The 21,713-nt window shown below is 36.5% G+C and overlaps 1 protein-coding gene across 1 annotated transcript; it reads right to left on the reverse strand.

Moving 5' to 3' along the window:
• Positions 1 to 419: 419 nt before the first annotated feature.
• Positions 420 to 20,194, reverse strand: LOC110163401 (golgin subfamily A member 1). Its single transcript, XM_020928355.2, is given in 25 exon segments — positions 420 to 2,609; positions 2,910 to 2,996; positions 3,599 to 3,823; positions 4,100 to 4,159; positions 4,487 to 4,648; positions 4,979 to 5,064; positions 5,067 to 5,138; positions 5,546 to 5,648; positions 6,333 to 6,422; positions 6,522 to 6,596; positions 7,572 to 7,712; positions 7,822 to 7,917; positions 8,609 to 8,704; positions 9,357 to 9,452; positions 9,931 to 10,056; positions 10,703 to 10,786; positions 10,895 to 11,006; positions 11,561 to 11,709; positions 12,376 to 12,504; positions 13,277 to 13,309; positions 13,393 to 13,490; positions 14,826 to 14,900; positions 16,351 to 16,441; positions 19,128 to 19,442; positions 20,055 to 20,194. Coding segments are annotated over 24 exon segments (2,496 nt in total). The 5' UTR covers positions 19,257 to 19,442; positions 20,055 to 20,194; the 3' UTR covers positions 420 to 2,528.
• Between the last annotated feature and the right edge of the window lie 1,519 nt (positions 20,195 to 21,713).

Genomic DNA, 21,713 nt, shown 5'->3' on the forward strand with positions numbered 1-21,713 from the left:
CAAATTTACATAGGAAACATAATATATTTTTTATTCAAAAAGAAATCAAAACCTTATGTATGTAATGGCATTCTGGGTTGTAATGTTGGCACCTGTTGCCATTTCTATCTCTGTGCACTATGACTAATAAAAATGAAAAATAATATGCTGTTATTGCTGTTATTATGCATGATCTTAAATTCTCAGAGCCTCTTTTATTTCAGTTTGAGGTAGTCAGTCTGGTGCTGTGACAATACATTTTGTAGTACTGAATAAAATGCATTTTAAAAGGTTATAACATATGAAATAGGAAAATCATGATGTATTTGCTTTCTATAGACTAGAAATTAAAATACTGTAGTAGCAGCATTTTTAAATCATAAATAAGCCAGACGAGTTATTGTTTGTTTAGTGTTTCATGAAATAAGACAACATAAGAATTTCTGTTTAAAAAGTGCATTGTTTACTTAATTCTCACAGAGACAGTAAAAACAATTGCCGTTATAAATCACAAAGTTAGTATATTATATAATAGTAGTGATTTAAAATCTTCCCAATAGATTTCTGTTTGATTGAAGGCAGATTTTTGGAAAGAGACAGTCACAGAGATCCTTACGACGTCATGTAATGCAATGATGGGGAACTGACAAAGAATATTCACAGAGAAAAAAAACAGTATGTGTCCTACCAGAGACTTAAACTTAAGTGTGGTAAGCTCTAAAATTAACCCAAATAAAATGTATGGTATGGAAAACACAGTGAAAAAAAAAGTCTGAGGAAAAAAAGTTGAGAAATTATACTAAAATTCTGACCAAACGTGAGAAAAAAATAAAAATCTTACCCAAACATTAACCTCTAAAATAATCAAAACGACGAAAAAAAAAAAAAAAAAGAACATTGACTTCATAACCCACTTCAATTTAATTAGATGAAAAAGTGAAGTGTTTTCATGATTATGTGTTGTCCAAAAATCTGTTACATCTTCCACATATTTATAAAGCTCTCAATGCATACAGTATGTACAGTTTAAATATACACATGGAATGTACATTTGCAGAATAAGGTAGTTCCTAAGTCATTTACAAAGCATTCATTTTTTACCCACAATGTTGCCTTCATCCAGATTTTTGTTAAAACGGCCTACATTGAGAACAGTGTGCATATGTAGGGTAATGCTAAAACATCCATATTGCAACAACTTTTTTTTGCTTCTTGGTACATGCACCAATCAGCTATATTTTCTTCAGCTTATTCTTGATGGGAGGTATGCTTTCACACTATGGGCAATTAACCAATTTGTTTAAACATGCATGTTTTTAGGACAATGGCAGAAATAGTCCATAACCACACAAAGAGGACATGCAAACTTCACTGATACAGTAGTCTGCTGGCCTGAGTATTAAAAGTTCAACCATTTTGCTTTGAGGCAGTGGCTCTAATCAGTGCCTCACTCCCTGATTAGATCACTTTTGTCCTATAATAGTTTTAAAAAGGCAGATTCAAACCTCTCTTAAAAAGGTGCACTTTTCGGTCGGGGGTCCTGTCACCTGCTTGTTTCTATGGATATGTCATTGCTTTGCTCGGACATTAAACAGATGTACCTTGCATTTATTCAATTACAGATGGTTTTATTACTCAAAAAATTCATAGAAAAACAGGGATTCTCACTGTGAGCGGGTTGCCTTTCAACAGCTCTGACCTGTAAATTGGCCTAGTTTGGGCTCCATGATGATAGAAAGGTTTAATGCCTCAAGATGCCTCAAACATTCTAGTCAAAGCAGTAACATCTCCATGGAGAAAAACATTTGACGGACCCTTCACCTTCACCTTAATACTAGTGTCCAATTTGTTGACAACTGAGAAGGTCCATCACTAATCATAGCCATTTCCTTCTTAAAATAAAATTAATAGGAGCAGCATGTCACTGACTGTCATTTCAAGATAGAGTTCAAATGTAAGAACTATGACTCGCTAAAACACAAAGCTCATGACGTCGAGGCAATTAAGCTGAAGTCAACCATACCTAGTTGCAGGTCTCACCAAAAAACCTCACCAGATAATTAAAACATTATCTGAATTAGATTAAGAAAAGCCTACAGAATCCATACAGCCCTTGTGTCTCCACAGTAGATGCAGCAGCAGAGCAGAGAGGCGATGGAGGCAGTAAATGCTTCAAGGTGCACTGTGTAACTTTTGTTGAAGGGTCTGTAAGGTGTGTCTCTCCATGGACATGTTGCCTGGAATATTCTATAGTATGGCATTACAGTTATTTATTTCTATAGAGACAGCAGATGACACCATAGGGCCAAGTTTCATGTCGGATCTGTGGAGAGACGAGCCCACTCACAGTGAGAATTCAAGTTTTTAGGTCAATAAAACCCCGTATCATTGAGTAAATGCAAGATGGATACGTTCAATGCTATACTGGGATATTCCAGACAAAGTAACAACATCTCCATGGAGACAAGCAGATGGTAGACCCTCCACCAGAAAAGTTACACAATGGACCTTTAAATAAAGCTATGTCCAGCTCCAGTGTCTCTGCCCCATCAGCTCCAGTGCGCCGAGCTGCCTGAGATCGAAGGCCGAATGATGCCTTTAGGAGAAGGCTTGGAACCGAACCAGGACATCTGATGGGAAAACAAAAACATGCAAATTAAGAAAAAAATGTAAATGATTCTCCCAGCAGTGATGCTCAACCTAGGGGAACTGGTCACTAGTGACTATGACAAAAGAGGTACAAGCTAGACTGCTAGAACTATAATGAAGGGATGACATTTGAAAAAGCCCAAATAAGTGGTGGTCACTTTTTTACACATACATTTTAAAGAGTGTTTCTCATTTATGGAGATAAAAAAAAACATGTTTTGTAACTGAAAAGAATGAAAAAGTATCTTATCAATCTACAGCACAAATATTTCTTCCCTAACCTTGTATTCTAAAGTCTGCTTCAACAAATCTTCCTCTTCACGAGTGAAATTCAGCAGCACGGACACCGCTCGGATTAAATGGAAGGCCTGCAAAAGACAAGAAATGAAAACAGTACACAAGTTAAATCTTAGTGTCAGAATATGTCTCATCTTTATAAGTGCACTATGCAACTTTTTGATTGGGAGTCTGTCACCTTCTTGTTTCTTTGGAGACGTTCAGCCTGGAATGTTCCACAGTATGACATTAAACAGATCTACCCTACATTTATTCAATAACAGGTGGTTTTATAGCTCAAAAATACCAGAGAAAAACAGGCATTCTGGCTGTGAGTGGGGATGTCTCTGCGCAGATCTGACCTGTAATTTGGTCTGGATTGGTCCATCTCTGAAGATAGAAAGGTTTATTGCCATACTGTGAAATATTCCAGACAAAGCAATAACATCTCTATGGAGAAAAGCATTGTGTAACCATAAAGGTTACACATATGACCTCATTATTAAAATTAGCTCATTAATGATATGTAATAAAAATATAACCTAATGAAAAAGTTAAGTAAACACACACAAATAGGCTCATAGAAGTGCAAATACAAGAGAAAGTGTATAAAAAATAAAATAAAAAAAATCCATGAGGAAAACTAAGACGGTGACGGCGCCTTAAAAATAAAAAAATCTGCTTTGACACTTACTTCTGCCTCTTTACAGGACATGAACTTGAGGACCACATGTTTGAGATATTCAAAGTTGATCTCTCGAGAGTCGTTGAGGTCAGACGTGTTGGTGACGGTGGTGTTGGAGGTGGGGGGGCTGGGAATTGAGGTGGGAGGGGGGTCTGGACTGATCCGCTCTGGTTTGTCTGTCCGAGTCTCTGCTGTCTTCTCCTTCACTTCAGCCTCTCCTTCAGGTTTCAACTTCTACATGGCGGAAACAAAAGAAAGTTTGTATTTAGATATGACAGATGTTTCAAAATTCTTAACATTTTGTATTATTGCTAGTGAATTCATTAAGATACTATATCTGTAGCACTAAAAGGCCAAATTTTCACCCCTACATGTTTAGAAACGTATAAGAGTAACTCTACTTCAATTCAGTGGTTTTTGGCATTTCTCTAAATTTGTCATTGAATATAGATCGCATTACTGTTACTGTTGAAATTAAAATCATTAAAAAAAAGTTGAGCAGCATCTCACCAGCTCTTTCTGCAGAGTTCTCTTTAGTTCTGCCAGTCTTTGTTGCAGCTGCTTTATTGTCTATGGAAAAAAAACATACAAACTTACTGTACATAACTGTAAAATAAGAAGAAAAAATATATCCATGGGTTTTAGAATAGTGACCATTTGAGCAGTTGCCTATTAAAACAAAATATAATATCTCTTGAAATGGGAAGCTCAAACCAACCAAACAACCTGGGTTATGTTTACAAGTACACATACATTTTATCATCTGATTTCTGGACCTTAAAAATGATTAAAATGACATGTAAATAACAAAATCTGATGCGAATATTCAGGGGGACCATGATCAGAAAGAATTTAGATGATTTTCTGGTTTCCATACACCATCAAACTTGGACTGACCCTGTTTTTCTCTCCGAGTTGCTGCTCCAGGTCTCTGTTGAGCTTCTGGATGTGATCGAGGTCGTCGACGGTAACCAAACCGTTCTGTTCCTCCTCACAGAGCTCCAGGTGCTGCTGCTGCTGCTCGGTCAGAGTCTCCACCTCCACCTCCAGGTAAGAGATCTACACAAAACGAGACAATATTTAACACTATTTTAGCACATGGGGTGTTTCATATGGATATACATCTTCAGTTTGTTTAAATGAAATGTAAAAAAAACATTTGTGAGTACAGAGCAACATTGGTATTATACCTGACCATCAAAAAAGAAAAACATTTATTAAAGTCTGCATTACCTAACCAAAGTTATTGTTTTTCACGTATTTATTTACATGTAGCCTATATACCTTAAAACATAGTAATTGGAAACTATAGTATCATCATCACAAAATTGTATTGGTTCCATTTTAAAACAAACATTGTCTTATAAAAGTTCTCTTATTTGTTCTTACCCGGGCCTGGCAGCTGTCTAACTGCTGTGTCTGACTGAGCAGCTCCTCCCTCACACTCTTCAGCTCACTTTCTTTTTCCTCCTGATTTTTTTGAACTGTGTTCGATGTTTCTCCATCTCCTCTTTGAGCTGCTGTAGAGACTCTTGTCCACTCTGCACCTCTGTACCAAAAATACAACATTTTTACTATATGAAACTATAATCTTAAAGGTGCATTGTGTGACTTTTCTGATGGAGGGCCCATTAAATGCTTTTCTCTGGAGATCTTATTGCTTCGACTGGAATACCACAGTATGGTATTAAACCTTTCTAACTCCGTGAAGACCAAACCAGGCATTTAGGCATTTTTGAGCTATAAAACCACCTGCAATTGAATATTTGTAATAAGGCTGTTTAATGTCATACTGTAGAACCTTCCGAGCAGAGCAATGACCTCTCCATAGAAACAAGTAGGATGATGGACCCTCCACCAGAAAAGCTACAGAATGCACCTTTAAATTGTAAAACTTTTTTTTTTTTTTTTTTTTTTTACATTTATGACATAAAATTATTACTTAAATGCATTTACCATTTTGAAGCTTTTCTATCTTCTCTTCTTTCTGGTGTAGTTTGTCAGTCAAAGTAGTTACTTCGTGCTGATTCGTGACTAAAGAAGCCGTCAACTCAGCAACCTATAAGAGGAAAAACAAGCAATTTAGCTATAATGTATACTATTTGTTTCTGTCTAAGCCAAAAACACTATTTATACTGTATTTGATGAAAACCATATTGATTAAGTGAAGAGACCTATAAATATGAATAATATACATAAAAAGACATAAATATATAGATATTAGCAGGTTGCAGACCCTTCACCAGAAAAGTCAAATCTGTAGAGAGAGCAGCCCTTTGTGAGTAAGGGTGCATGGTTTTCAAGTTTTTCAGTGCATAAAAACACCTTTAAAGGTGCACTGAGTAACTTTTCTGGTGGGGGGTCAGTCAAATGCTTTTTTCCAGGGAGATGTTATTGCTTTGTCTGAAATGTTCCACAGTATGACATTAAACATTTCTATTTTCATGGAGACCAAACCAGGCCAAGATACAGATCAGATCTGTGGAGATGCAACCCCGTTCACAGTCTGAATGCCTGTTTTTCTCCGTATTTTTGAGCTATAAAACCACCTGTAATTGAATAAATTTAAGGTAGTTTAATGCCATACTGTGGAACATTCCAGACAAAGCAATGACATAGCTACAGAAACAAGAATGTGATGGACCCTCTATGAGAAAAGTTACAGTCTGTTTTTTTTTTTGTCTGAAATGTTAAAGAACAAATTAATATTTTATTTTTATTGAAGGTCATCTCTCCCACTGACCCGCGTCTGTAGCTCCTCTTTCTGTCGTCTTGTGTCCTCCAGAGCTTTTGTGATTTCTGTGCAAATTTTATGCTGGTTGCTCAAGTCAGCCTGCATGGGAAAATCAAATACAAGAGAGATTATTTTTGAATAGTTGCAGATGTTTTGTAAAAAAAGGATTATTAAATTAGTGAGTCATTTTCTTCAGACCTTGCTCTTTTCAAGCTCCTCTGATGCTCGTCTCAAAGCACATTCAGTCTCATGCTTTCTCTTCTCCAGATCGGCCTATTAAAACAGACGGTTCATAAGAGACAATCTGTTATACATGAATTGGTTTCAGTTGAGCTAAAAATATCCAATATACTGTCATCAGTGATATCCAACGTTGCCAGTCTAGCGCTACCTATCCAACATGTCAAAAGTATCAATACCCACATACTAATCAATACCAACACTAATACTGAAAGCGGACAATTTAATCGATATTTAAAAAAATCACAGAAATAAGACTAAATTGTTTTAGAATGGTCTTGAACTATATTACAAACAAAAGACCTGATGATCACATTAAAGTCATTCAAGTTATTATGTGTGGATAATGTAGCCAAACCTCCTTATCAAAGTTTGATTTCGTCAGATCTTAGAAGCTAAGCAAGGCCGGGCCTGGTTAGTATTTAGATGGGAGACTGCTGAGAAAATAAGCTGCCATGGGGAGGGGGCGCCACTGGCAGTGTCCTTAAGCAAGACACTTTACCCAAATTGCCTAGTGTCAAAGGGGTGAGAGTTTTGATGGTGTCAGAGGGCCAATGGTGCTGATTTGCAGCCTCACTTCTGTCAATCTGCCCCACGGCAGCTGTGGCTACAATAGCAGCTTGCCATCACCGGATGTGGAGTAAGTTAATAATGCACAAAATTGTACAACAGAGACTTTGAACATCTGGAAAAGCGCTATACACAACCCTACTCACATATACAATAAAAAAAGATACATTTATATAGCAATTTTCAACCTCCAAGCACTGAACCACTGTGTTAAGTGTGTTGCCCAAGGACATGACAACTGTATACCATGAAAGGAGTAGAGACTGAAACTTCTACCCCTTACACAAATTAAACAAAACAGAGGTAATTTCTGGCATAGTTTTATGGCACAGGTGTGGATTTAAGCTTCCTTTCAAACTGAGGTCAAATACCTGAAATAACATTATTACCATCTATCCTAAAACAGTTCTGGTCACTGTCATTATGTTGAGAGCGTACCAGTGAGTCCTGCAGTCTCTGGTTGTCTGTCTGTAAAGTGCTGACGTTTTCCTCAAGCCGTCTGGATTTGTCCTGACTCTGCTGCTCCAACAAACTCAACTGCTGCTCCAAGAAGGCTCTCTCTGCCCCCCACTCTCCTCTCTGCAACACAAAACGCAATGTCACCTTCATTTGGCAGTCAAAAAGAAAATTCATTCACATTATCAAAATTCACAAAAATTGTTTGTCTAAATATTTACCATATACTCACCAGTTTCTCTGTGCACTGTTCCTTTTCATTGATTTGTTGTTGTGTGCTCTTCAACCTCTCATTACTTTCTGACAACTGGTGCTCAAGACTTGAAATCTGAAACAAAAAGACAATAATAATGAGGTACAAATAACACAATGCCAAGGTTAACAGTAGTTTAGTATAGTATAGGTATGAGTGTAGTTAGATCTTAGAAGGTGCACTGTGTAACTTTTTTGGTAGAAGTTTTTTTTTCCTAAAATGTTGTATAATACATTTAATTTAATTTAATTCCATGGAGACAAGCAGCCCACAACACCAGACAAAGTTACAGGTCAGATCCGTGGAGAAGTGGACCGGCTCACAGTAATAATGCCTGTTTTTGATGTAGTTTTGAGAACTAAAAACACCTATAATTGAATAGATACAAGATATATTTGTTTAATCTCAGGGAAAGCAGTAATATCACCATGGAAACAAGTAGTTGGCAGACCCTCCACCACAGTGCACCTTTAAATATGAACTACTAAAGTGATAAAGAACAGTGTGCATTTCAGAATATGATTGCAGAAGTCTCTACGTGGTTAACAGGTTCTTAATAGAGAAATGATTTTTTTATGTTTTCAGAGCAATTTCAATGAGCTGCAAGCATTCCATATATTTGCAGTTTATCTTGTGGCTTTTGTCAAGTGCTCAACTCATTACATAATTAGTAAACCCGGAGTACACAGCTTGTCAAGCCCCATCCCTTCTCCCTGACACTTGCTCTTAATATACTTTGACACTTTTGTTGTGTGTGCGATTCTACCTGTGCATCTGTCCTCTCTCTGTACGCCCTGGAGGAGTCTTCTTTGTGTCTGAGCAGAGTCTGCAATTCACTGATGGTGCCGCTCATTCTCGAGACCTGAAAAAGCCACAATCCAAATAGAAAAATCCACATTAGCGACAAGCAGGGCTGCACAATTAATTCAAAAACAATCTTAGTTGCAATTCGAGTATGCACACTTATTAAATCACAAAGGCTGCAGTTATTTAGATAATAGAATGCCCTCCGCAAACAAAATATCCACATAGACAACTCTTGCTGTACCCGTAGTTTACACCTGTACAAACATTATTATAGGATTATTGGTTTTGTTTATCAGATTTCAGTCTTCCCTCAAATGTTGTTTACAGTATCACAATATATATCACAAAACTAATCAGCTGTTAGAAAAATTGGAATTCGATTTAAATTCCAAAAATGTTGCAACCCTAATAACATGGTTTGCTGTTCGGTTATTTTTTTTATAAACACACCAAAATACTGGATTGGAGATTGTGCTTTAGACTTAGACAAACTATTGATCCACAAGGAAAAATATTTAGACACAGTAGCTCACACAATCACTGTATATTATAATAAAGAAAAAATATAAATGGTAATAATAAATTCTAAATAAGTAGCAAAAATATCAAAAGACTGGTGTCAAATAAGGCATAATTACATAAATGTCTATGTACAAGTAAAACTAAAATACAATAGAAATAAGTAATAAAAATATCTCAAAATATACCTGGGCCTCCAGAGAGCTCACTGTGTCAGCATGGTTGGTTCGAGCAGTTAGTAACTCCGCTCTCGTCTCCTCCAGAGTTTGCTCTAAACTTGATTTCTAAAGAAAACAAAACACACAACACTGAATATTTACACAGGTCAATCCAACACAAACTGTACATGTATTTTGATGATTTTACTTTGGAGCTGTGTCTTGCCAAATAGTTTAAAAGTCTACTTAACAGTTTCATTAAAAAATTATTAGTTACACTTAGACTTAGACAAACTTTATTGATCCACATGGGAAATGACTTAGACACAGTAGCTCATGTTATAGTATACTAACAGAGAGGAAAAAATATAAATGGTAATAAAAAATTCTAAATAAGTAGCAAAAATGTCAAGCGACGGGGGTCAAATAAGGCAAAAAGATGTATATCTACAAGTAAAAATAAAATATAGAAATAAAGTAATATAAATAAAATTGATGTCGTAGTGGAATGAGTTGGAAAGCATGTCTCTAGCTCCTCCAGTAAAAAGCTTTTGTTTTGTACATGTAGAGTGTGTGAATAATGAAAATAAAGCTTTGTACTGACCTCCTGTAACAGTTCTTGCAAGTGCTCATCCTGGCTCAGGTTTCCTTGAAGTCTTCTTTCTAAAGACGTCACTTTCTTTTGTAGCTCTGACAACGTGCGCTCCTTCTCCTCCTCTGTTACAGCTGCCTGTAACAAATCATTTACATTTGTAGGTTATTAGTTGCATTTAGAAAACAGTTATTATGTGTGAGTAGTGGATTAGGATACTGATCAAAATGAATGTATAGTTTGTATAGTGTCCCAATGATAATATTCAGATTATATTAAAGTTGCATTGTGTAACTGTGTAATTGTGTGGTGGGGATGCTTGTCTCCATGGAGATGTCATTGAGTGTTTCACAGTATGGCATGAAACATTTCTATTCTATTCTATTTCTTCTAGGTATTTTTGAGCTATAAAATCACATGTAATTAAATAAAATAAATGTAAGATAGAACTGTTTAATGTCATACTGTGGAACATTCCAGACAAAACATCTCCACAGAGAAAAGCATTTGACAGACATTCCACCAGAAAAGTTACACAATGCATCTTTAAGTCAATCCAATGGCAATATGTTAACAATCATATCTTTAAATGTAGAAGTTGAAGTATTAGACAAATTTGACTGTAAAATGAACCACAGAAGTTCAATAGTAGTAGTAGCAGTAGTAGTAGTAAAAGTGGTGGTATCTGTATGATATTGACTGCGGGACAGAACATGCACTTTGAAAGCTATGTGTGTCATGTTTACAGAGCATAGGAATCCTCAGAGTTTCAGGAAAGACTCGCCTTTTGTTGTTGCAGCCTCACAGCGTCATGTTCAGCCTGGAGTTCTTGTAAAGACTTTTCCAACGACGTCACCATATTCTGGGACTAAAAAAACACACATTTTCTAAACAAAAGTGCAGCACAAAGTATAGAAACACAGACGGAAATTGAAATGATGCAAAATTAATGCACAAGAACTGATTCTGGCCAAACCTGTTGAAAATCCTCTGACACCTGCTTGATTACTGCCTGTAACTCTCCACATCGAGTCTCTAAGTCCAGGATCTTTTTGTCAGACTCTTCTCTAAACAACAGCATTTCTTCTCTGTAACAGACACAAGGGTAAAGGAAACAGAAAATGGCAGAAGTCAAGTTCCTGTCCTTATTGATGAGCTGGTAGTGTTCGTAATGATTGTTTCAATGACTGTAACTTCATATAACCGATGAAAAACACAATTTTAGCATATTTTCATATAAATTAACTTAAATATCTTAATTTTTTTTCTAGTAGATTAGTATGCGTGCTGCTTTTCCAGTCTTAAAGGGACACCATGTAATTTTTCTGGTCTAATTGTTGTCATGGAGATGTTTTTGTATTAGCTATAATGACACATAGAGAGGCTTTAAAATGATTCATCTATTTGAAGACAGCATCAGGTCAAACTGGAGATCAGAGTAAGAATGCATAATTTTCCAAGGTTTTTCAGAGCCATAACAACACTCTGATATTGATATAAATGCTAAATGTATAAGTTTAATGCTATACAGTGGAACATTGCAGAAGCATGCGCCAAAAACCCCACAACAGAAAATTACTATATAGCATAATTGAAAAGCTGTAATTACTGCAGTAAAAGTCAGTTTTCTGTGTGTTCTGACCTCTCTATCTCCAGCTCAGCGTTGAGTTGGCAGCTCTGGTTGTGCTCCTCCTCCAGTCTCTGCAGTTTGCTCCGGGCCTCGCTCAGACCTCGTTTCATGGACTGGACCTCAGACTCACGCTGACCCAACTGCTCCTCCCTCTTCAACAGCTACACAGACAAAATCAGTTGCATTTAGACAATGTTAAGTAGGTTTTCTGTCAGATATGTGAATGAAATTGGGATGGGACTAGAGATGCACCAATCCAGCTTTTTCAGTTCCAATATCAACTCAGATACCATGGCTTTAAATCTCTGCCGATACCTGATATCTACAGATACCAGAGACTAAAAATAGACTTTATTTACCTAAAAACAAGAAATATTCAAAATGACAAAATGTGGTATGTAGGTCTTATTTAACTCTTAGGTAATTAGAGAACAAATATGTATTAAAAACTCAAACATGATTAGACTTTCTGGACCAACTATGACTAGTAAATATCACAGTAGACAGAACTGATGTTCGATCCAGCACATTTTCATGGATCAGTGCCAATATTCTATACCAGTATCGGCATCGGTGCATCCCTAGTTGTGACCAAAATAAAGCTAGGAATAAAACGTCAGTTAGATGATTTTGGGTAAACATAACCTGAACTACTTTGGCATTTCTGATCCTTATTGCGAAGTCGGAAAAAAAAAGTAGTATCTGGTTAAAGCTTTCAAATCACCTCATTAAGTTGCAAAATTTGTTCTGCTGCATGATTTCCTACTATTACAACACATAATACACCATTAGCCTTCCTGTCTTAGTAAAAGTCCCATTATACATACCATATGTTTGACTTTGGCGAGCTCCTGCTGCTGGAATCCTTCCAATTCATCACGATCGTCTCTTTTCTGAAACAGAGTCAGACTTTGCTCTGTCATTTCATTCAGCCGAGCAGAGAGAGCCGCCTTCTCCTAAGAAAGAAAGAAAGAAACATAAATTTTTTTTCAAACTGTTCTGTTTTTTGTTATTTATTTCAAATATGCATTAATATTCTTAAACCCTGAGTAGATTGTATTCAAGTGGCATTGCAATATTGTTATCTATCTATAGTTGGAAGTTGAACTGATCGGCTGGTCAGAATTCTATTTATTGATATTTAGTCAGTTTAGTGATAGACTGTAGATTTGTTGAGCTGGTTTATGGTCATTATCTCCACTACTAGACCTATCCACATGAAACAAAACACTGAAACACAATTTAGCATCCTCTCCGTAAGCACAAATAAACTGAAGTGAAATATAAAAGCACGGAAGAAGTGAGAGCTTTGGGGGATCTTAGTTCAAAGTCTAGAACAGGTGCTCCTCATGGACAAGGTTCAAAAGCTAACAGACAGGGAAGATGAGAAGTTTGTAGTATTAAAACTTACTGCGGTAGAGTAAAAACGTCCCATGTAATAAAATTAAAGGATTTTTATTATAATTCCAACAGAGTGATGGGGACTTTTTTGACCGCTTTTTACTCTGTCACAGTAAGTTTTTATACTACAAACTTGGTCACCTTCACCGTCTGTTTAAGTGAAACATACTCTATATATTTCACAGTAGCTTTTGTAAGTGGTGGCATTATTCAAACCCAAAAGTGTGATTTATAAGTTTGGATATTTCTTGCAAAAACAGTGAATCTCCCATAATGTTATACAGACTGTTATTGTATTAGAAGATGTTCTATGACAACTGTTGATACCTTTTCTACCGCCTCCAGTTTCTCCATCCACTCCTGCCAAAATAAAAAAAACATATTTACACATAGCCAACTAACAACTTTGCTGAGTAAGTTTTTGAATATGAAAGAGTTTTTACCTGATCCTTTTTCTCCAGGGCCAGAGCCATGCCTTCGGCCATTTTGGCTCTGCTGGCGACATGGGACTCATTCTGGTCCTGCATTTTTTTGATGGAAGCTGTGAAGTGACAGGAGGGAGAGACGAACACGAGAGGGAGATGTTTTTATGTGACCAAACGAGGTAAAAGAGTGTTAAAATGTAAAGTATAATTATGCGGTTTCAGCCTGTTAGTTGCTGTGAAAATTAAAAGAAGTCATAAGTTCCAAAAAGTGAGCAGTTAAAAGCAAAGCAGCAATACATGGACTCGAACTGTGCTCAAACAGTATGCTAACCACTGTGAATATTGTAAAATTAGTCAGAAATAAAGCAAAAACAAAAACAAACTTGGAGCAACAGAATAAGTGGTAAAAAGGAGTTTAAAAACATACTGACAAAGCGTATAAAGGCGTGATTCATAACAAGGACAATAGACAACATTCTGCTGCAAAGCCATTGTCAAATTCACTAGATAAGATTACATAATTTTGTTTAGTTTTCGGGTGTTTTTATATGGAGATTCTTGCTTTTCATGAGAAACATCCAACACTGTTAGTTTTCCCTATAGTCTTATCACAAGCTGAGAAAGGAATAATAATTTTGTATAATAGCAAGTTATACTTTTTGCTGCTTGTGTCATCGTAAAAGTATTGTAATGCCTGCGTGCGGCCCATTTGATGTGGATAGCGTTTAAAGTGCCTATGACAGGTTTTACTAAAAAACAGTTAAGATCATTATATTTAAGATTTTGCTAAACATTTTATATTTTCTTTCCCTGTCTGGCCAATTTTTTAGGTTTAAAATTTTACTTCCATGACATCACACTAGGGAACTTCATAACGGTTTCCTAGCAACAATGATGTAGAATAGACCAAAACTCCTCTAATGTACACAGAGATTATAATTTGACAAATAAAATTATACAAAAACACCTTTTCTTTGTTGAAACCATGTTTAAAGTATCAGCAAAATGTGTTTTGAAAGTATAAATTGTGCCTAAAGTCTGGGCATAATTCTGCCTCATGTGATGTCACCAATATGAGACAGAACTCTCTATGTAATTTTCAACATAGTTTTCAACTTTTCTTCACAAACTGCTTCTCAGTTGGTGTAAAACTATAATAATTCATTTTACAACAGGGATTATAGAACCAAATTAAGAAGAAATTAGAGAATCATCAAAACCTGTCATACGCATTTTAACTGGTAAACAAAGATCACAATATAGGTCACAGGCCAAAATCAGCTCTACATTGGACAGAAACACTTTGATCAGAGAAGAAGGAAGTGAAGTGGAAATGCCTGCAATGCCTCTAAATGATGAAACCCCAAGAAAGTCTTTGATGCAAAAACGATTATTCTTAAAGGAGAGAAGCAACACTGAGCGGCAGAAAGGAAGCGAGGAGGGGTACGTACAATCCTGGTGTTTTTCTAATGCAATTTCAAGCTTGTCCTTGGTCTTCTGCAAAAGTCTCAGCTGCTCAGCGTAGTCTAGTGTCGGGGTGGGATGGAGGGATGGGCACAGACAGAAACGAGAGGAACCGTCACAAGGAGCCAACAGAGGACAGGGAGAAAACAAAAGGGAAAATATGGGTGAGAAATAATGAAAGGTTCAAAACAAACTAATAATGATCTGATCAGTCCTATCTAATGCATGGAAACCACAAGCTGTAAAAAGTCTAAATAAAGGACTTTTTAACTATGCTACTACAAACAAGTGAAGAAAGACAAAGTGACATTGTTGATTCAAAAAAGACATTGTTGATTCTACAACCGGTTTGGAATTAAAAAAAAAAAAAAAAGTTAAATTTATTCAAAAATTATAGGAAACAATTTAAATGTATCTATATTAATGCCAAGTAATGGACATTTTATAAGCTGCTTATAAACACAGGCTTTGTGGTGGAGATTCCGGCAAATGCTTTTCTCCACAGAGGTGTTTTTTTTGTTTGTTTTGAATGTTTCACAGTACGGCATTAAACCTTTTTGTCTTCATGGAGACCAAACCTACTTAAGTCACAGGTCAGATCTGTGAAGAGGCAACCCTGCTCACAGTCAGAATGCCAGTTTTTTATTGGTGTTTTGGAACTATAAAACCACCTGTATTTAAATAAATGTAAGGTAGATGATTTAATGTCATACTGTGGAACATTCTGGGCAGAACTATGACATATTCATAGAAAAAAGCAGGTGACGGACCCGCAACCAAAACGTTATATAATACATATGTTTGGATTGGTTCTCACTTTCAGTATATTAATTAAAGGGCCTGTACCCAATTCATCCCAGTACAGACATAATGTATAAGCAGCTCTTGAGGTCAATATAAGTCTGCTATGTACTGTCTGCATTTAATTATAAAGCGCTATATTGTCAGAGAATCACAACGTCCAAGTTTTCTTTTTAGCCAATGAGCTCTTTTCCCATTTCCTGATTTGAAACATTTACATTTTGGTGAGTGGCCAATGCCGTTTCAAGGACCTTACTCCTGCTTTGAACAGCAGACAGTGAATTAATGCTGAAGGATAACACAGACTTTTCAGATGACTCACCCACTTTGGCTCAGAGTACTGGGTTTCTCATGTTAAAGATACATTGTGCAACTTTTCTGGTGGAGGGTCCATCAGCTCCTTGTCTCCATGGAAATGTTATTGCTTTGTCTAGAATGTTCCACGACAGAGATTAAACCTATCTATCTCAAGAGAGACAACTAGGCTACATTACACATCAGATCTGTGGAGCAGCAACCCTATTCACAGAGAGAATTACTGCATTTATTGTATTATTGTAATGTAATGAATAAATGCCATGGAACATTTCAGGCAAAGCAATAACACCTCCATGGAGACAAGCAGGTGACAGACCCTCCGCCAGAAAAGTTGCACAATGCACCTTTAATTTAGCTCCAGAAGACTTTTGTATTCATTTGAAACACTTGTACCTGAGAGCTTGGCCTCTAGTCTCCGGATTTGGTTGTTTCTTCGAAGGAGCTGAGCAGGAAGATCGTCCCTGGAGCTGCTGCTGTCAGATGCCTAAAAAACAAGACAAATAAAAGTTCAACAACTCATACCTTAAGGCACAGATTTGTGTTCTAACAAAAAAATACATCAATGTAAAAACAGATCTGTATCCAAAATGAGGAGTCTCAACTGTAGTTTTAAGATGGAACTTTAAATTAATCAAAAGGTCGTATCTTTTAACAAATTTAGCATGCAAAGTGATATGTGATTTTTGATTCCATTTCGTCTGATTAAAACAAATAAAAATGCCTTTCAGTATTACATAAACTTGACTTCAGATCATTGCCAATTACTAAAACATATTTCTTCCTCCAAAGTCCGAACTCCAAACACATGCCTTTACAGACGGAGGATTGCCATGATAATTACTATATTGATGTTAAATAAATTATAGCTGAAGCAATATAGTATGGGGCTCAGTATTTATTGTGTGATATAATAAGATTTAAGCTGTAGAGGGTTGAATAAATAACTTCTATGCCTAAATATAAATTTATTCTGCCATTTTTTGTTGCACCCCTTGCCTTTTAATTATGCAGTGTATTTAAAAAATGGTTTACCGTCTGGGATTATCCTGCTTTGTTGTTACAGTGTCAGTGGCATAAAGTAGATTCAGTATTGTTTGTTGCAATAAATCTCTGTAGCAATGCATCTTGCTTCATAAAGTGTTAGAGTGACAGACCTACGCAAGCTGATCATTGGTGATTAAAAATTACTGAATCTCAATTTTGATTAGAAATGGTCCTTTGAACACACTGCAGGAGGATAATAACATTGATCTTTTTGAAGTACACACCTATTAAAGCTGTAATGCAATGCTGCGATAAATCATTTACCACATGCAAATCCAATTATCTATTAACAGTTGCCTAATGGTCTCTTAGTATAAAAATGTTGCACTAAACATTTCCAACATGGCAGCAGAATTATAAGCATATCGTCTGACAGCACAGATTCTCAGAGAGGCAACGCTTGCTAAATTATTTAGACATGTGCAACAGAGACACAGTAGCCTCTGGAGCGTAGCTTTTCCTGAGAGGCATTCAAATGCGCTACGGTCTGCTCCTATACGCTCATATATGGATTTCCTTTGGGTCTCACAATGGATAAGATATGGATGAGATGGATAAGATCAATATAAGCGTAATGAGCACACTTCACAAAACCACGCAATATGATAATCTACAGGAACTGAATCTATTACTTTTACATTCCATTACAGTGATGCAACTGGTTTCTTCTTATACGTTAGGGTGAAGTGTTAGAATGCTGTCAAAAGCTGTGTGATATGGAATAACCCAGTATAAACAAAGCCACGTCACACCCACACTGCAGACCTGAAGGGCCTGAAAGGTGACTCCAGTTCCTTGTATTGGTCATCCATAAAATCATTATGCTGTAGAGTGATGTGTGAAAATAGGCACTTATGTCCTATACTATTCATTTATTGTAATATACCTTTTAAATATGGGTTGTGTTTGCCTACAATCTTTCAGTTTCAACCTCCTAAAATAACTCTTGGGTTCCTATTTTCACAATGTGCCTTTTGGATGATTTTATAAAATGTCTTACAAGGCATATACTACAAGGAACAGTATAAGTGGTCCATATCAATAAAGATTTGTTTCTAACTTTAACATAACTTTGCCAAATTTGTTAGAATCAAAAATGGTCATTAGACAAAGGGTCCTCAGCAAACAACAAAATATCCTGTTTGCTCATTATGTATAACAGCTGCTGTCCTGTAGTTAGACATCTGCAAATATTGAAACATGCGATTCTTGGACCAAGTTATTTCAGTCTTCTCTCTTCTCTAACAATATAAACTAAGAACTAAAGTTTGATTTTAAATCTATAACTACCCATGCAATTGCAACAGATGTTGGAATAAACTCCAGATATCTTTCCACTTAGTTCACCCCTCTGCACACCCATGCTGTTATCAGGTGAGAGTTCACATTCACTATCTTCTCCCAGACTCATTTATTATGCTCTGAACATCACTGAGTGGACACACGATCCCTATCATGGATGCATTTAGGGCCACGCTGCAGATTTGGGACGGTCCCTGGGGCACGATTGCAGTGGACAGGGGTACAGTAAAAGCCTGTTAGCAGAACATGGGGGGAGTACTAATGCAACTGGACTCAGGATGTCACCAGCGGCAGCCAAAGGGGAGCTAACAGGATTCAATGTTAGCATAAAAAGTCCAAAGTATCAGGATACACAGATAGTGAATAAAGCAAAAATTATGCTATTGTCAAATGCTGATCGGACAGCAAGCTGGATAATATGGACTATACTGAGAAATGTAACGAGATTGTAGAAGAAATGTAATAAGACACTATTTATGAAATCAAGACATTTCGGCTCCTATCCAGAAGAATGTTAAAAAACTGTCAGTAACATAGGATCCCTTGTGCGTAAACTGGTTTTGCATTTTGGACAGGGGGATTCTTTTTTGAACTACAAGTGCTACTATTACCTCAGCTTCTATTTTTCATCTTTTTTCCACAAACTGGAACTTGTCTGGTGTAAAAGTACGATAAATATTAACCACCCGGTACTATCTCACAACCTAATAAACAAAAAATCATAAAAACCTCTTATATGCACCTTACTAGGTTATCAAATTTACCCCCCTTTTCTCTTAACAATGCTGTCAAAATAGATATGTTATAATAATGCAGTTACTCACAAAGTCATCTCCAGAGTCAGCACCGACAGAAGTAATGGACTCCTTGCTGATGGTGCGTGGGATTCGAACTCCAGTCCGAGGGGCTGTGGCCGCCTCTTCTGCAATCTTCTTCTTTAGTTTAGCAAACATCTCCGCGCTGTTTTAGTGTCTGTAATGTAAATGCTGTGTGCACTTTTTGCCGAGTTCGTTTCTCCTCAGGATTCATGGACATTCACTGCTCCTCCATCCAAGAACCAAGGCAGAAGTGAGGATTTCTAAAATGTATCTTCAATCGTGCTATCTTCAAACAGTCGTGAAGCACCCATCTTGTTAAAACTGCAAGACAGATAGCAATTACATTACAAATTCAAAAATTAAAAGCATGACACACAAGAGAATGAGTTTGTCAAACATCTCCTCTAAAATCTATTTTTATGGACATGGTAACATCACTCACCAATGCAAAAGTGCTTTGACTTGTTTTTTTGTTTTGTTTTTTGTCAATTATGTTGAAATCAGCTATAATCACATTACAAACAAACATAAAATGGTGTACTTTACTTGCTCAGTGTTTATTTGTACTTCATGCATTTTTGACCTAAGTACATGTGACTGTCTGGTTATTTTACAGGGGGGGGGGATTTTCCAAAAGTGAATGCATACGTAACTCAGGACTTGAACATCTGAAAGTGAAGGCATTTAAATTCTATGACTGACTGCTAGATAGACTTATGAAACTGAAGATTATAATAAACCAAAATACACAGATGATATGTACATTGCACTCATCGTACAAATGTATCAGCTGGTAATAAATGCCGAAAAGTCACTATATGCTTCACTAGCCATTTAGCCCCTCTGGCCACAACAATGACCGATAACGTTACCATCACCACCGGGTAACATTAGCTTTATGCTCCTCGATCAGTAGAACCGCTTTAGTCTTACCATTTTACCCGCAGATAAAGATTCGTCCGTTCTGTTTTCAGGTTATAACAATCCACCTGATCGTTGTATTATTAAAGTGAAGTGATCGCTGTGACAAGCTGCTAGCTGCTGTTGCTGCTGCTGAGCTACACGTAATCAGCCTAACAGGTGACCGCGTACGTCAGAGCTACGTCTGCTCTGATTGGTCCTGAGAAAAGGAGGGCGTAACTTATTGGAGCCACAAAATCCTTCTGCTCCTGAAAGTGCGCCTCTGCTGGTGAACTACTGAACAACACTAAAAATTATTGTTTATTTTTTTAATGTCTATTAATTTACTCATTTAGTTTTGGTTAATTTGCAAATTTTAGGCATTTTTGCTATATTTGACTTAGACAAAATTTAATGATCCACAAAGGAAAAAATTTGGACACAGTAGCTCACACATCACAATTTATATTATATTAACAAAGAGTAAAAACAAAAAAAAATTGTAATAAGAAATTCTAAATCGACAGCAAAAAAGACAGCAAGAGACAGGTGTCAAATAACGCATTATCAAATACAAGTCAAAATAAAAATGTTAAAATAAGTAATAAAAACAAATCAGCTATATACAAGAGGTCATAAGGAAGACAGTGCAAAAATTATGTGATGGCAGACAGGTCATAGAGTTATCTGTTACATAAGGGTGAGTTGTTGAACAATTGTATGGAGTATGGTATCAATGTAGTCCTGTATCTCTCACTGTTTGACTCGAACTGTAGGAGCCTGTTGGAAAGTGAGCTCCTCTGCCACTCTGTAGTCTGGTGCAGTGGGTGAGCAGCCCCATGGTGCCCAAAGGTGATTAGATGAGTTATGTTTAGTTCAAAGTTTGCCCTCCGCTTTTGTTTGTTAGTTGTTGTGGAAAAATAGTCACTATAATAGTTATATGTCCATCAATACAAAATGTCAAAATACGATGTGAAAGACCAGATGCTGTTCCCTGCAAACACAAGTGGGAGAGGATGGAGGCAGTGCACCATATAACAACTATCACAACTATCACAATTACAATTACATCACCCATGAGTGTGTTGACTATCTGAAGAAATACTTGAAATATGGACAGAGCACTCTTATGAGGAAAGGTAACATGTTTTAAACTAATTACGAGTTTTAAAAAAATCCATGGACATAGATGCAATGATGGAATGTGACTTCAAAATGCTTACATGAAAAAATCCACTGTAAATCTGATGGATTAAGAGAAACAGAAGATGTCATTTGACTCATGTGTTTTTTGTTGTGATGCTACAAAGTAAAAGAGCTTCAGGATGCTTAATAACACTGATATAACGCTGACTACACACGCTTCTTTAAAAATCATTTTAGACTGAATCGAGAGTCAGTGAAAGTTCAGCATCATCATAAACTCAGGGTTTGATCAGATTAAACCTGATCCTTTGTCTGTTGTATGTAACATGGAGTCTAATAGTGCTACAATTTCACTACTGCAGCTTTTCAATCGGCTATCAAGTCTATATTTTTGCTGATATAGTCTACTTAAGGGTATTATTGTAAGTTATTAAAGTTATATCTTTAGACTAACTGGATTAATTAGTGTTTGTATAGTCAGGTTTATGCAGTTTATACATGTTAGTCCTAGGGCTAAATAGTCCTGGTCATACTAGCATGAAACCA

Source organism: Boleophthalmus pectinirostris, unplaced genomic scaffold (assembly GCF_026225935.1).
Source record: "Boleophthalmus pectinirostris isolate CB_2022bp ecotype Guang Dong unplaced genomic scaffold, ASM2622593v1 HiC_scaffold_4, whole genome shotgun sequence".
NCBI classification, from domain to species: domain Eukaryota; kingdom Metazoa; phylum Chordata; class Actinopteri; order Gobiiformes; family Gobiidae; genus Boleophthalmus; species Boleophthalmus pectinirostris.